At 36.0% G+C, this 16,618-nt stretch overlaps 1 protein-coding gene across 1 annotated transcript in view; it reads left to right on the top strand.

The window, feature by feature from the left end:
- Positions 1–16,477, top strand: part of DYRK4 (Dual specificity tyrosine-phosphorylation-regulated kinase) — a 64,701-nt gene extending 48,224 nt beyond the window's left edge. Inside the window, exons 11-14 of the mRNA XM_051217783.1 lie at positions 1,269–3,603; positions 6,853–7,038; positions 8,247–8,401; positions 10,394–16,477. Coding sequence (XP_051064206.1) covers positions 1,269–1,462 — 194 coding nt within the window. The 3' untranslated portion in view covers positions 1,463–3,603; positions 6,853–7,038; positions 8,247–8,401; positions 10,394–16,477. The remainder of the gene's footprint in view (positions 1–1,268; positions 3,604–6,852; positions 7,039–8,246; positions 8,402–10,393) is intronic.
- The last annotated feature ends 141 nt before the right edge of the window (positions 16,478–16,618 follow it).

Genomic DNA, 16,618 nt, shown 5'->3' with positions numbered 1-16,618 from the left:
CACGGAACTCCTAAGTAGTACTCATCTGCGATCCCACATTCAGGACTCGAACCAGGGACTACCGATCTCACTCGTTAACGCTTAACCTCTAGACCATTGAGCCGTCATCCACCAGTGTTAATGTCAAACTTCGATCAATCTATCACCTTGTTAAACACTTCATCCATTGTCTGAGGTGGAATAATGTCTAATGCCCATCAACCAGTGGAGCAACGTCAGAAGACGCAGTCCAATGGTAACCGGTGACCAATAATTGGTTCATACACCATTCAGTCCCACATGATCCTGTAGACCATGTGAATCATTAGTTTGGAATAAGGGTTTTCCAACTGCCCTAGGTGGATCCTCCGTATCCATCACCCTGGTTAAAGCGCCAGAAATTTGCAGTTCGTCCTTTTAATTCCGTAAACAACACCCTCATCGCGTGAAGACAATGAGTAGGACTTCTCTGGCAGTAGCTTTATACGCTTGGGGCCATGTGAGAGCAGTTGGAGAGGAAGAGCTGACTCTCCCCACTCTCAGCCGTATCAGGGAATTCGGGGGCTTTCGACCCAAAAAATAAATGCATCATAACATCTTGAAAGTATGCTGTGTTTTTTTTCATAAGTTTCAATCTGACTCATCAATAATAATCTATCTATAGGTTGTTTTTGTTACAAAATGATCCGATTTCGAAACCAGGTAGAGCTAAATAGCTGATCGCTTGTATTATAGAACTCAGAAGTGCACACGCACGACTTAACCAGGAATAGAACCCAAATCGTTGAGGTCTTGGGACGAAAATGTAGCTAATACAGTCACTGAGTCGATATTGAAAGATGCAATTTGAACTTCAGTCCATAAGTGATATAACAAGATGATCATTTAATCACATTCGTCACAAATATTTCACTCCCAACATGCCTGAACACCGGCCAAGACATTAGATAAGAACTTTGGGATCATTGTAAAGCGATTCATTATTTAGCTAACTATTATAGTTTTAATTAAATAAAGTTTTGTAGAGGTAGGTGCAAATCATTAAGGAGTCTAGTTCTAGAGTTTGATACTTATTCAGTGATCCCTGATTTTCAGGAGTACTGCTACTGTAATTAATCTATGACAAATACAACCTAGAAACAAAGACCAATAACCGCAAATCCCCTTCAAACAAATAATCTACTTATATCAAATTTGTTAGTAACAATTTAATTACTAAATTTATGGTTGGTATTACTGCAATTATTGTTCTTCCCCCCCCCCACACCTCACCATCCATTTATAATCAGGTCGTCCATTATTTCCTGGAGAAAATGAAAATGAACAATTGGCTTGTATTATGGAAGTACTTGGTTTACCATCTGAATTACAACTTGAAAAAGCCAGTAGACGAAGAGTATTTTTCGGCAAGACAATTTCATTAATTTTTCAATGTTTACAGTTGTGTTTTTGTCTTAATCCTTTATTTCAGTTATACACATAGATACTTCCTCAGTATCATTGAGAATTGGTTCACAATTGATATTTATTGAACAACTGGCAGTCGGCTTAGTGGTCTAAATGTTAAGCGTTCGCGCGCGAGACTGAAGGCCTTGGGTTAGAAACCCATTAGCGGGATCATGGATACGCACTGCAGAGTAATCCAATCAATAGGATGAAACGGGCGTCTAGTGCTTTCAGGTTTTCAATGGTGGTCCAACATCAATCGGTTAATGATCTCAATCAATCATCTCTACAACCCCATACTAATCATGATGTAATCTTAAGTGTATTACTGAAAATACATATATCTTAAACTGGTATATTCTATCGTTTACATACTTTAACTGTGATGGTGGAGAAGATTTGTAGCTTAAGTGAATGATTTTGATCGAGTTTTGTTCTCTGAGCTGGATGGTTTATTCTGATGATGTCGTTCAGAATAACTATGAAAGCTCCATGACTAAACCATTCAGCTCAGAGAACAAAACTTCATCAAAACACTTTAATTGTGTAGAATCGTGTTTTCTTTATAGAAATATCTCAAACTTCAGTTACTCATCGAAAAACGCTGACCTTGTTTACAATCTCTGATAATGTTTATAGTACTGTAGTAAACAAAGAATTTAAGTGGGAATAGAGAACTTTTTCTTTAACGTAAAATTGAAGAGCATCTTCTTAGAATATGGAAACCATACATTGAGTAGATCATTTGCACATCTTCCATCAGTTGCCTCTTATAAGCTTCATCGTTATTTCAATACCAATACTCTTTGTTTATAGTTCTGTTGTCTTCGATTCAATCTTCTCATTCTTCTAATACCAGGCATTCTACTTCTAATTGGTGTTACGTTCTACTTATATCTGTCAATATAAGTAGCATACTCCGTAGTACTACATCATGGAAGATTTTTTGATAGTGTCTCATAGTGTTACTTATTGAAGTGGAGAATGGAGACATAAGGCTTGATCTTGAAGATACATTCAAACTAAAGATGGCATTAAGCCATGAACTTTTATCAAATAAATATAACGTTTTATTGCTGAATTAACATCCAATAATCTACATTTGCAAACTCAGTATTTGAAACTCGATTTGGTGTAAGGTAAATGATTTGCATATTGTTGATTAGTCGGCTCCTAAATGCCCTTGTACGGCCGAGAGTAGGGAAAGTCAACTGTCCCTCTCAAAATGCTCTTACATGGCCACGCGTATACAGCCATTGTCAGCGAAGTCCTGCTCACTGCCTTCTCGCGGCATTACTGTTGTTTACATAATTGAGAGGACAAAAACTGGGTTGGAGGACACGAACAGTCCACCTATGGGAGTTGGAAAACTGTGATCCTATATCAATGGTGCACTTGGGCTCCAGTATTCTGAAGGAACAAATGGTGTATGAACCAATCGTCGATCACCGTCTAGCATGGGACTGTATCTCCAAACGTTGCTCCACTAACTTATGGATCAGAGCTTTAGGTCGAAGGCTCCAGGTGTGGCCCTCTAAGAAAACCACCTGCTTCGGTTTGGAAACCCGGATAGTAATCCAGCCCTCAAACAAGTCGAATGACGAATTGTGGCGCGTATCTATTTGGTGCTTCGTTGTATCAATGTTTATGTGTTTAAATAAATAGAATAAAAATGTCGATTGTACAACTAAGAGTCATTGTCTAAGTGACATTTCAATTCAGTTTAACCTTCCTTTCACCTTAAGATCTTATTTCAACTAATTCGGTTATGATTAAGATCATGAATCGATTGATGCTAAACTATCATTGAAAACTTGGAAGCATTAGATGACCGTTTCGTCTTGGTAGTAAAGGACTTCTTAGCAATGAATATTCATGATCCTGCTCACGGGAATCGAACCCAGAGCCTTCGATGTTACACACGAACGCTTAACGTTTATACGGTTGATTCGGCATCTAACAGTGATAATGTCATCGAGACTCCTAAGAATTATCATTCACATTCTCAAAGTAAAAAACCAAAAATCGTTGTTTCTTTTCTATTTCAGATTCAAAACGTACACCAAGATATTTAACCAATAGTCGAGGACGTAAACGTATACCAGGCACAGAAACAATAGAAAATCTAGTCAAAACGGTTGATTTAAAATTTATCAATTTATTAAATCAATGTTTAACGTAAGTTATCCCTATACAATTTATATCAGAAGGGGTTTGTGGAGATTTTAGAAATTTTCACGGATTGAAATCATGAGTCAGTTGAAGCTAGACCACCGTTGAAAACCTGGAGGCACTGGACGGCCGCTTCGCCCTAGTATGGGACTCCTCAGCAGTGCGCACCCACGACCCCGCACCCCGCGGGATTCGAACCGAGGACCTACTGGCTTCGCGCGTGAGCACTTAACCATTAGACCACTGAGCTTCCAGGTTTCTAATGGTGGGTCTAGCTTCAACTGACTCATGATTTCAATCTGTTCAATTTATATATTGATTGTTTGAATCTTTCTCATTGATGTTTAAGACTTCAGATTGTTCAATGACTTTTGGTATATATGGATCTATGATATTGTCATTAAGTTGAAAAGGATTATAAGTAGAGATGAATGATTCCTTGAGTTATTCATCATCGGACTCCGACCTAGTCACCCTTCATTGAAAATGTTATCGCTTTATCCATTTTGGTATTGAGTCTATATGACCATCGGTTAATTTTGTTATTATCTCTATTTTTTTAAGAGAATAGTCATGAGATAGTCGTATTATTGTCATTTTGTCTTTAGTAAGTGATTTCTAGATGTAACTCTCAGTATTGTAGTGTAAATCCAAGACTAGTAAAATTGTATAAGAGAATAGTTGTGTGACATGGAATTAAACTAGAAATGTAAACCATTGAATGTTGAATAATTAGTATTCAGAGTACATGTTATGACTTTATGTTCGGCTTTTATCACGTGATTTATCCACCAATCAAAATACTACTTATACAATCTTAGCACTGTGCTAAAACCAATGACGTTTGACCGGTATGAGCAGCCTAGCGGCCTTATTGGTCCTATGTCCGCCTAGCTCGTCCATTTGAGTACAGAACACCAATACCAGCTTCCACTATGCGAATAGAGTCGAGTCGAATCATTTATTCCAGACATACTGGGTTTATATATCAACCAAACAGACCGCAACGCACCATAAAATAGGAAATAACATGTGTACACAATAAAGCCAAAAAGTGGCTGTGGACGTGGGAGGCAGTAGTCAATAGACTGAGCACAATTTAGGGACAGTAAATCGTATAATAATAAATTATAAGTCAAAATAAAGGTTATAATAAGGGGAATATAAATATACATAATCTAATTATTGAATGGTTATACCATAAGAATGTATAGATAATATAAGTCAATTCATACGTCTCCGAAGATACCCGTAATTTATTCTTCAATAGGATATAACATCACATGTTCGTTGTGAGATCTAACAGTTCTGAGTTCGATTCCCGACAGGACTGTAAATAAGCACTTCAGATGATTCCCATAGAAGAGTCAATTAGTTGTTCAGTGATTTGTGGTTAAAAAAATATCATTTACTTAACATCAATCCGTATTGTAGACTATAAAATTTAGCGTTTCCTGGAATTAACATTTGAGATGATGATTCAATAATTCAATCTCAATATACCTTACATGGAATCGAACGTACAACTTTAAGGCTTGATAATATCCAGTACTGTGGATGCTTTAGACATGAACTTCTTAGCTACCTTTTAGTTTGACAAAATCAATCCGTTTATTTACTCTTATAGAGTAGATTCCATGGACTACAATGAATGAGAATATATTTTGAACATACATAAGAATATAACTTGAAATGACTTTGAAAGGAGAATATAATAAAATCTTATTGACTTTGGGCATTTTTCCCTCCTGTGCACGTCTTTCAACATAATCTATACAGTGAATTGAATGAAATCAAAAAGAGAACTTAAAACTTTAAAAATGAATTAATTCAAACTGAAACATTCTATACGAAAAAAGTACTGTTGAATCCCCAGCTTAATTCTATAGAGGTTAGGCATTCACGTACAGGACAGAGTGCTCTAGGTTCGATTGTGATTGTAGACTACTATAGAATTCATTTATGAGATTATACAGTCATTTAATACTTTAAGGATTCCGATGGTAGACTAACTTAGAACGGTTCATAATTTCAAGGAAACTGCAAAACATGATATCATCGTATAGTGGATTACTCTCGTTGTACATATATCTCTATGAATATTAGTAGGTAATCCCTATGTAAAGAATCTTTCAAGATTGTATGTATTGATCTATCGAAATCAATAATAGCAGATTAAACTTTCACTCATCAAAATAAACCGATAAAAAATAGTAGAGTTGAACTGAGTTAATGAATTGTTACCATGGGATTTCATCATCATATTGTGAATGCTTAGAACTACAATTGATCAGGGTCTTTTTGTTATAAAATGGATCAAGTCTATTATAGACTACAGACGAGTACAAGGTAAGGATGACAACTCAAGTGATGATGTAGTACAACGTCATCAGTTGAAATGGCTGGAACATGTGTTATTGATACCCAAACACCGAGTGTCCCAAAGTGCGATGTTTTATAATGTAGGAGTAGGTTGGAAGAAATCTAGGGGCGACCGAATCCATGAAGTCATGGACAAGTGGAATGATCCATGTTGGTGGGTGTGGACCATCTGGTTTGGATGCACGAGACGATAGCAACCGATGGTCAGAGACCTTGAAAGTGACATGGGTCAACATAGTTTGCAATGGTGCAGGTGCATCCACTCTTTGTGTTCTCTCAAATTTTAACCTTCTGAATTCTTCATGTCCCTCTTTGTTTTTCTCTCCACAAATTTATTTCACTTGATTATACTCCTTGAATAAAGTCTTCAAATCCTAATCTCTCCGATTACTGCTTATACTTTTACTACTTCTACCACTATGTGATTTGAACTGTCAATTGTATCTATGTGCAAATGTGGTATGGCAACCTTAACTGATGTACGTAGGTATGAAGTTCTACATTGTTGCTGACTGACTGATAGACTTCAGACACAAGTTATGGTAGCTTGTAACAAAATTCAGGATGTATATTTCAACTGGTTCGGGAGTTGTTAGCTCAATGTTTCAGTATTTCAGTGTAAATATTCACGCTAAGACTTTAAACCAATAGTTTTCACTTTCCTTGCTCAACTCAATCTCTATTGAACAATTTGGTGCTTATACTTATTCAGAAGTTCACTGGATAATTCATATGGACGGTTCAATCGGAAGATGCCGAGTTCGAGTAGCACTATTGATATCAACAATTGAATACAAGTATATTCAGATATTTAGTTCTATGATTAACAAACTATAATTTGTCATTTGGACTTTATTTTCCTTCTACTAATAGATGGGATCCAGATGAAAGAATTACACCAAATGAAGCTTTAAATCATGAATGGATTATACGTGAAACTGAACAATCTAAACAAAATGTTACATTTCAAACATTGGAACAAACTAATTCAGAAAATAAACAGAAAGATACAATTGCTTAAATCACTATATCTATCACTATTGATATTGATATAAATATGTAAGTTATTGTGTATTTATTGTCATAGTTTTCATTATGAACTGACTTTAAAAAAAACCCTGGTACGGCCGAGAGTAGGGAGAGACAGTTCTCTCCCTCCCTCTCTCTCTCTCGAAATGCTCTAGCATGGCCAAATGCATACAACCACTACCAGGGAAGTCTGGAATTCACTGCCAAATAATACCCCGCGTGTTGTTTACAAAATTGAGAGGACGAAAAACGAATATCATTTAAGTTGGTGACAGTATTCCACAATTTTTTCTATGTACATTAAAAACAACGAGAGCATACCATGAAAGTGATGTCTAGTAATGAGTGCAAAATGTGGATAAAGAGGTACTAAACCTAAGGGCTATTAAATATGTAGTTACCTTTCCTGTTATTGATTTCTATAGTGGACTCACTAAGAGTAACCGCTTGTATTGAATAAAGTATTTTCTAGTCTATACTTTAGTCCTGTTTTCTGGGTCGTAAATCCTCAACCTGATATAACATGATTAGTCTTATTATCATATCAACGTATTATTGTAGTAGTATACGTAGGAGTGAAAAAACTACTTTAAACCACCCGTTTTATTGTGGTGTGTGCTACTGATATCGACAGATATAAGTAGTAAGTATCATCAACCGAAAGTGAAATGTCTGACGGTAGAAGATGAAGGGGGGGGGCATTGGCCTCGTGGCTTCCGAAGGAATTCGGCTTTCATCATGAAGCGTCATAGTTCTTCTAAATGAAGATCTTCTAACTCCCAGGGCAGAGTTTAAGTGGTTTAAATTATTTTTCTGGTTAGGGTTTTTTTAGCAAGTCAGTTTTCTACGGGATGGTGTCGCAGACCCCATACACAACCCACTTCCTTTATCTGGGCTTGGGACCGGCAGTAACTCTAGAAGAGCTACAGGTGAAGTTGGTAGAAGATGAAGAAGATCAAATTGAAAAGAACGAGAATGGAGAATGACTAATATGGAAATGATAAAAGAACAATCAAATTTCATACAATTGATTGACATTCTGTAATGTTGTGATGAACTACATTTGATTATCCCCACCAGTATCCTTATCCACCACCCTATCAGTCACTAATCTGAATTCTTCCCTTAACATCGTAATTACTCTTTCCCTAATAATTATCGATGAATATAAAGTCAAATCAATGAAAGTATACTCTGATTAACACATAAAATCAATCTTGGTTTCTTTCTTTTTTTAGGTAGTACAAATATACGTTAACCTTGACAACAACTAACCAATCAATGAATTAATCATTAAGAAGAGATTCAATCTGTGAATAATACACTTTATACATAAATTTTTTCAATCATATTTTATATTGGTATCATTTGAAGAAGGTATATTTTATTTTAGGTAAATCTATCAATATGATTAAGAATTATTATGATTTATTTATTTACCTAAGCTAAAGCACCATTGAAAACTCCGAAGTACTGAATGACCCTTTCGTCCTGATAGTAAGAAATACCTCAGCAGAGTATGAATCCAAAATTCTGCAAGAGGGGCTCGAACCTAGAACTTTCGGTCTGTCAACATAAGTAGTAGTTTACACCATAAAACTAGTAACAAAAGTCACTTGGTATTGTTTGCCTGTATCTCCCCATTGTAAAAGAATGAGTGATAGTAAGAAAGGTAATCTGAATAGAATGAATGAATTCATAGGTAAACTTTAAAACTCAGTATTTAAGAGTAGCCCAATGAGACCGATTCTGACCGAATCGTTTCGTTCAATGTCTACAACCATTAGGTAACAATAGTTAGTTGTAATTCGACAAGGTAGTCTACACATGCTAAGTGGACTTAGTCCAATGAACAATGATCGATGGTTGATTATCACTATTTGGTATTTCATAACAGTATATGATGTTATGTTGACTGATACTGTGAGATTTAAACTCGAAATAGAATATTCCAACATCACTAATGGAAAGATAACATGATACTGATCAATAGGTGTAAAAATCTCAGTCTTACAGAGAAGGTTACTAGATGCCTGAATAAGTCAGTTGCAGTGTCAGTCACTGACTATGACACTGAATGTGGTGAGTTAAAATCCTAAACAATTACTGTTAATTCACTTGGTATTGTTTAACTTGAATCTTCCCATTGATGTTTGAGGACTGTTAACTTTAGAAACTACTGAATAATTTTCAGTAGTTAAAATGGATAAGCGAAAAATAAACGTTTGTATGGTGCTTGTCAATTGTATTTAGATGAAATACAGATCAATAAAACAAAATACAATTTGACATAAGTCCAGAAAACGTTATCCAATATGATATTTATTACTTTCTAAAGACCAAGTGAATTGATTTTAACTGGAGACAATAAATAATTTTGATAGAGTTTTGTTCACTGAAGTGGATGGTTTAGTTGTGGAGCTCCCATCATTCGGCTGAACGACATCATCAGCAGCACAAATTTCACATAGAAATGAAGTGTTCGAATTTCTCTAGACATTTGGTTCACAGCTTGCGTTGTAGACTTCGATGTTGATTGGTTCCTGTTGACCTTCAACTTGTCATTATTTACTTCTTTGTTTTCGTTGTATCTTCCATTGGTTTGACCAAACCATCCATCTCAGAGAACAAAACTTCATCAAAATTATCCATCTGAGCTACAAATCTTCTCCATTATCTCACAATAATTGATGTAGACAGGCAATTGTGACCAGTTTAGGATTAAAATCTTGATTTCTAGTATTCTAATCAATATAGAGAAATAGTTCATATATTTACATGTTTACATTTATATATAAATATTAGATCAACCGTCATTTCTCGCGGCAGCTATTCATATGTATCTTATCAACTACACTTACTTTTAAAGCACTTTGATTAGAATGGGGGGTTTTGGAGATTGTAGTGATTTTGGTAGTTGAATTCATGAGTCGAAGTTAAGCAGTCGCGTGCAAAGAAGAAGGCCCTCAGTTCGAGTTATGTGTTTAGGATCGTGGATGTGCACTGTTGAGGAGTCTCATACTGCCAGAACAAGACGACTATCCAGTGCTTCCATGTTTTCAATGGTGGTCTAGCTTATATTGACTAGTGAATTTAACTTTTAAAACGCTTGTCGAAGCGAAATGAGTTCTGGTTGATCCAACCAACGAATGTTCATAACGTTACCTACGTGTTTCCATCATATTTGGTAATAATGCTTGAAATGAACTTGTTATGTCATAGCCCAATAATTCACAGCAATATGTAAATACAGTTTGACGGGGAATTAAAACCCGGAAATTTTACATCAGTTAGTAAACATGGATACGTTTCAATCAACTTGAAGTATTGAACAATGCTGAGCTGATGTCATTGATGAAATATTGTCTATCTCTGTCTGTTACAGCTTTCCGAAGAAATTTCAAGATACATAACTTCAGTTTACAAACTATATCAATCTTTCTCCTCAATTTAATATCCATCTCACATTATCACTATATTCTTTGTTATAAGATAATCTGTAGTGTGTCTAACAAACAGCTTTCAATTTATAGTTAAGTTGTAAATTGTAGTGTCGTCTACTGTGTCAAGACCACATAGCTTATTCCGGTTTCCGGATAAACCAGTTTATTCATTCTTCTTGAGTTATATTTTGACCTTGTCAATTATTCGCTTATCAACTTTGACTGTATGCATATAAGCCTAGGTATATGCACTTTTCATTCTATTCATCACATGTCTGTAACTTATTTTTATTGATTAATGCTTGATGAAATGGAGTTGGCTCACACCATCTTCACCGCACGTCATTTCGTTTCGTTCTCTTCTCTTCGTTCCCCTTTTTCTTCAATTTCTTCGCTTCGTCCTTCTGATTGTCTGTCCAGATCATTGAGTGTACAAAGTATATGTATTCAAGCATCCATTCTCTTATTTGATTTATTTAATTCCGTTATTCACTAACGCGAGTTAAGTCATGAGTATTGGTGACGTGCATATTGCAATAGCAATCAGATCCAACCTAATTAGAGTCAGAATAATAGCCATTAAAAAGTAAATATTGCTCGCATCTGCTGGGATCACTGGGTAAGTAATAGTGAGGTTAGACGCAGAGTATTAGGGAATGTCGGTAAATCAGTTGATGAGGTTGTAAATCTTCATCGAATGAGATAGTTGGGCCACGTGTTGTGTATACCTGAGAACGGATTACCAAGGCGCTCAATGATGATTTGTGTTGGAGGATGGTTGGAAGAATGTTAGGGGTGGCCAAACCAAAACGTGGCCTCAGTACTTGAGGCTATTGACTTCCGGTATGAGCCATGTTGGTAGATGCGAACTACTTGGTTGGGGTCCACGTGATTATTGTAACCAATGGTTGGAGACTGTGTGTGATATGACTCAGAATCGATCACAATGGCGTAGGTATATACACTCTTCCTTTCTTTCTACGAACTAATTCTTTTGTCCTTTACTATGTCCTTACACACAATCTTGTTGTGCTGATGGGGTATGGCAACTTGGACCGATGAGCATATGTGCCTGGTCCTACGTTGTAGCTGACTGACTGACTGACTGACCATTAAAAATTCTATGTATTAAGCAAATGCATATGAATAAAAATCTTTCATCCGATCATTCCATTCTGATTTCCTTTCTCTTTTTCTTCTTATTCTCCCTAACTTAGGTACTTTTCAACTATTTTGTTCAATCAATTACTCTTTCTATTTAATACAAGCAATATGTAATCAATCCACAGAACTGTTAATATAGCTACATGATGAAGGGTGATGCTATCAATGTCAAGAAAATTCTAATTCTAATTCAACTATGTATTATTTGATATTATAAAGTATGTTATTTGACTTATTATTTTCTGGTTAGCGCTTTCTTCAGCGGGTTAGTTTACTACGGGATAGGGTTGCTAACCTCATGCCTAACCGTCCTCGTTTATCCGGGCTTGGGATAGACAATAGCTCCAGAGGGACTCCAGGTGTAGTTATAAATTATGTTATATAAATGTAATCTTGTAATACTGAAAAAGTGAAGAACTGGTGATATCAGTTATCCTATCTGCTACATACAATTAGCTGAAGAGTTTAGGATTCGAATCATTGAGTTCAACGGTTCGAACTTCCTTCTATTTTTTTTTGCTGGTGAACAGCTTATAGAGATATTTGACTTTAATAAGTAGTATATTGTTTTCTTTAAAATCATGAACTGATCTGAGTTAGACTTCCACTTAAAACCTAGAAATACTGGGAGGTTGTTTCGTCATACTATTGAACTCTCAAGGAAAGCTCGTCTACGACCACACAACTATAGATTGAGCCCAGGGCTTATGGTTCCGTGTAAGAACACTCAAGCTCAAGACCATTGAGCCAGGAACTATGCCACCTAAGTGGCATAGAAGTTCAAACACAGAACATCATATCCTGTGTTTGATCCACGTGTGGGGCTGTGAATGTGCAACACTTGATTATTCACTAGTACGACGAAATGGTCATCCAGTACTCCCAGGTTTTCAGCTGAAGACTAACATTGATCGGTTCATGATTTCATAGAAATTCAATAATAATAAGATCCCATTGGTTATGATTAAGTTATAGGTTTTTTTATAGACTGCTGACTCAACCAGTAGGATAAAACTGGACACACATCTGTATTGAATTAGATAACAGGTATATTCAATCAATAGTAATTGTAATGAGTTAGGATTTTCAGGTTTTGACAAGGAAATTTTCCGCCGTTAAATGAATGAAACGAATACTGATCGATAGATGAAATTTAGTCATAGGATTTGGCCGGGCGATGATTCTTAAAGAGAACGAATTACTAACGGGATTCCTCTGTCTCCATAATTGAACTGTTATCAATAGCCAGCTAACCGACAGACTAGGTTGTTTTTACGTAACAGATTAACATTTTGCATAAAAATATTGATAGGAAAATAAACATGATTTAATGTTACTGGGGAGGGGAGGAAATGGGAGGGAGTGGATTTTTTATAGGTCACTTGTAATCTTCAACCAATTAAGAGTATCAGAAGGGGTTTTGTGGAGATTTTAGAAATTTTACTGGTTGAAATCGTGAGTCAGTTGAAGCTAGGCCACCATGGGAAACCTGGAAGCACTGGACGGCCGTTTCGTCCTAGTGTGGGACTCCTCAGCAGTGCGCATCCAAGACCACGCCCCCGCGAGATTCGAGCCCAGTACCTATCCGTCTCGCGCCAGGCGCTTAACCAACTAGACCACTGACCCGGCAGTGAGTTGATATCTCACAACAGACTTGGTTTAACTCCAGTGTTTACAAGTTTTCCATGGTGGTCTAGCTTCAATTGACTCATGATTTCAACCGATTAAGAGTATGCCAATAACATCAGATACTAAAACAAAGTTTAGAGTATGAATTCATCATAAACACAATTTGTTCAACTAGAAACGTGATTAACAAACATATAAGCTACTTGATCCAATGTATCGATACTACTTATAAATAGTTCTTGGTTAGACTCTGTTATGATCGTTATTATTGTCAGTAGTATTAGTAGTAGTGTGGTGTATGCTATTTATGACGACATACATACGTAGTATACAGCATCAATCAGAAGTAGAATGCCTGGCAGTAGAAGGTTGAGAAGATCGAATAGAAGAGAACGGGAATGTAAACAGAGAGTATTATTATAATAGCAATGAAGGAACTATGAATGGTGGATTTACAAATGAAGTATTTGATGTATGGTTTTCACATTTAATGAAAAACTTGGTAATTTTGTATTCAACAACGAATTGGTTCTCCCCACCTGAGTGTTTGTTGACTACAGTAGTCATAATATTGGGTGCTTATGATCATTGATCCTAATCTCTGGTTACATAGTAACTAATGCAAATGAATCACCTAGTGAATAATATTTTAACGTACACAGTGATAAGTATTGATTTTAAGCTTCATTTTGAAGTTTAAATTAGAAGTGGAAATGTATCCTTGATTCTAGTTTGACCTACAAAGAATCTGTGACGTTCAATAATTTGAAGTTACCGTCATTTGATTAAAGTTTTATTTCAGTTTATGCTTTGTATCAAACGCTATTTTCAATAATAAGGGAACTGAATCAATATTACCCAATGTCAAAGTCAGTCTTGTAATGAATCGTAGATTCTCATTGATTAGGAGTCCCACAATAGGCCGAAAAGGTCATCCAGTTCTTCCAGACTTTGAATGGTGGTCTAACATCAATCGGTTAATGATCTCAATCAAAAACTAAGTCATCATCTCTAAAACCCCATTCTGATTGTAATGAAAATGTTCTATACTGACGATTATGACCTTGTTAGATTTTATCTAGTTGTCAATCAATTAGAATTCATGTGGGATGAACAAGTGATTTACAAGAAGCAACCCAAAATATAAGAAAATATGTATGCCTGGGAAGGAGGATCGCATGCAGACGTAAAGGCGAGGATTAGCAGAGCATTCTTTCAATTGAAGAACATATGGAACTCACAAAAGCTGTCTGTGAACCAATAATAATATGAACGTCAAGACAATGCTATTGTACGAAGCTGAAACTTGGAGAACTACCACAACCATCATCAAGAAGGTTCAAGTATTTATAAATAGTTGTCTACGCAAGATACTCAACATCCATTGGCCGGATATCATTAGCAACAGCCTACTGTGAGAGAGAACAAACCATGTTCCAACTGAAAAGGAAATTAGGATAAGACGTTGGAAATGGATAAGACATACATTATGGAAATGACCAAACTGCACCACGAGACAAGCCCTGACTTGGAATCCTGAAGGAAGGCGGAAAAGAGGAAGGCCAAAGAACACATTACGTTGGGAATCGGAAGTAGACATGAAAAGCATGAAAAGCAATTGGAAAGAAGGATTTCTCAGGCCAGGGTTGGACCTATGGTCGACCTATGCTCCTCTATGAGGAGTATTGTATTTCACAAACATCCAAATAAAATGACTGTTGAAGCAGTTCGATTAAAATCAATCAACATGGATACAATGACAAGAGTATTGATTTTAAATCTTGTTGTCAACTTGGAATATTCTATTTAACTATATTTAATACTCTACTGAACCCCTTTCTATTGTATATATCAGGATGATACTACATATATCTTCATCTAAGTATATATCTGTACTGACGACTTCGGGCTAAACTGTATCACCTCATACTAGATGACTTCGTGAATCAAAGTCTAAGTTTCATCTTTTTTTTCGTACTTGAGATCTATTAATTGAAAGAGGAATGATTTTTCATTATGAGATTAGAACGTACATTGATCGATAAAACTAAATAAGCGCTAAACAGATTCAACAAACAAACAAACAAACATAACCATCAATCACTTCGATTCACAATTGTAATTATCACTTGTTCTATGTTCATTCTGTTTATTGATTCACTGGTTCCAGTCAATATCTTTAACTATCTAACAAATCAATATCATGTATCGAATGACAAGTCGTTATGACAAGACTAATGAGAATACTGATTGCAAATTGATCAATAGAATTTGATGGTAACTAAGGGATAAATAAAACTCATGATCTTAACCATTGAAATTACTATATTATTCACAAAAACCTCTTCTGATACTAATCAACATATGCTCACTAGTGACTGTCTTCAAGAGGTATATCCGTTGCATGCCCGCTCAGTGATCTAGTGGTTCAGTGTTCGCGTGTGAGACCGACAGGTCCCGGGTTCGAATCTCGCGGGGTGAGGAATCGTGGGTGCGCACTGCTGAGGAGTCACACGATAGGACGAAACAGCTGTCTAGTTCTTCCAGGTTTTCCATGGTGGTCTAGCTTCAAATGACCCATTGTAAATAAATATGACACAAATTACTCACTCAAAATTTAATTTGAATAATAACGTCATAATCTGTTAAAGTGGACTGGAAAAAGTTCGAGTCCGACAATCACAAGTAAGTTTTTTGTTGTTAGGGATGCAGAGGAATATACCAATAATGATCATGTTAAGTCTAACGGTGACCTTAGACTTTAAATGCACACTCCTTATTGGTCGATATTTATTTCACTCGTTAAATATTGTGTAAATGTTGTTTTCTATTTTATGGTACGATGTGGTTTGTTTGTTTGGTATATAAATAGAGTATGTTTGAAATATAACGATTCATAACTCAGAGGCTGAGACTTGTGTTCTGGACTCAACTGGCTGGGTTAGGTAGGGAAGCGGAACCAATCGGGACTCTAGGTCGTTCATTACGTGTTTACGTGTCACTGAATCGATCGATAAAACGCTGCTATCAAAACCTGCAGTCACAACACGTTACAACATTTGTAGAGGTGAGTATTGATTAGCTCAAAATCTATATCCAATGAGGATTGTCTTTAGAATCATTCCAACCACTTAACATATATATATATACAATATCTAATGAGAAAACGATTAGATACTAATGACGAACGATAAGGATACTTGTCAACAACTGAGACATAGAAAATAGTTTTCACATTTAACATCATCAACTGATCTTAGTTAGATTACAAATATATAGACCTCGAATTCCTGAATATCCTCTTCCTCCCAATAGGAATTGATTGAAATGAGACATTGATAATAATAACATTAATGAATTCCAGCTTATCCATT

Source organism: Schistosoma haematobium, chromosome 7 (assembly GCF_000699445.3).
Source record: "Schistosoma haematobium chromosome 7, whole genome shotgun sequence".
In the NCBI taxonomy this organism is placed as follows: Eukaryota; Metazoa; Platyhelminthes; class Trematoda; order Strigeidida; family Schistosomatidae; genus Schistosoma; species Schistosoma haematobium.
The sequence above is the reverse complement of the archived record's forward strand: the minus strand, read 5'-3'. Positions and strand labels throughout refer to the sequence as shown.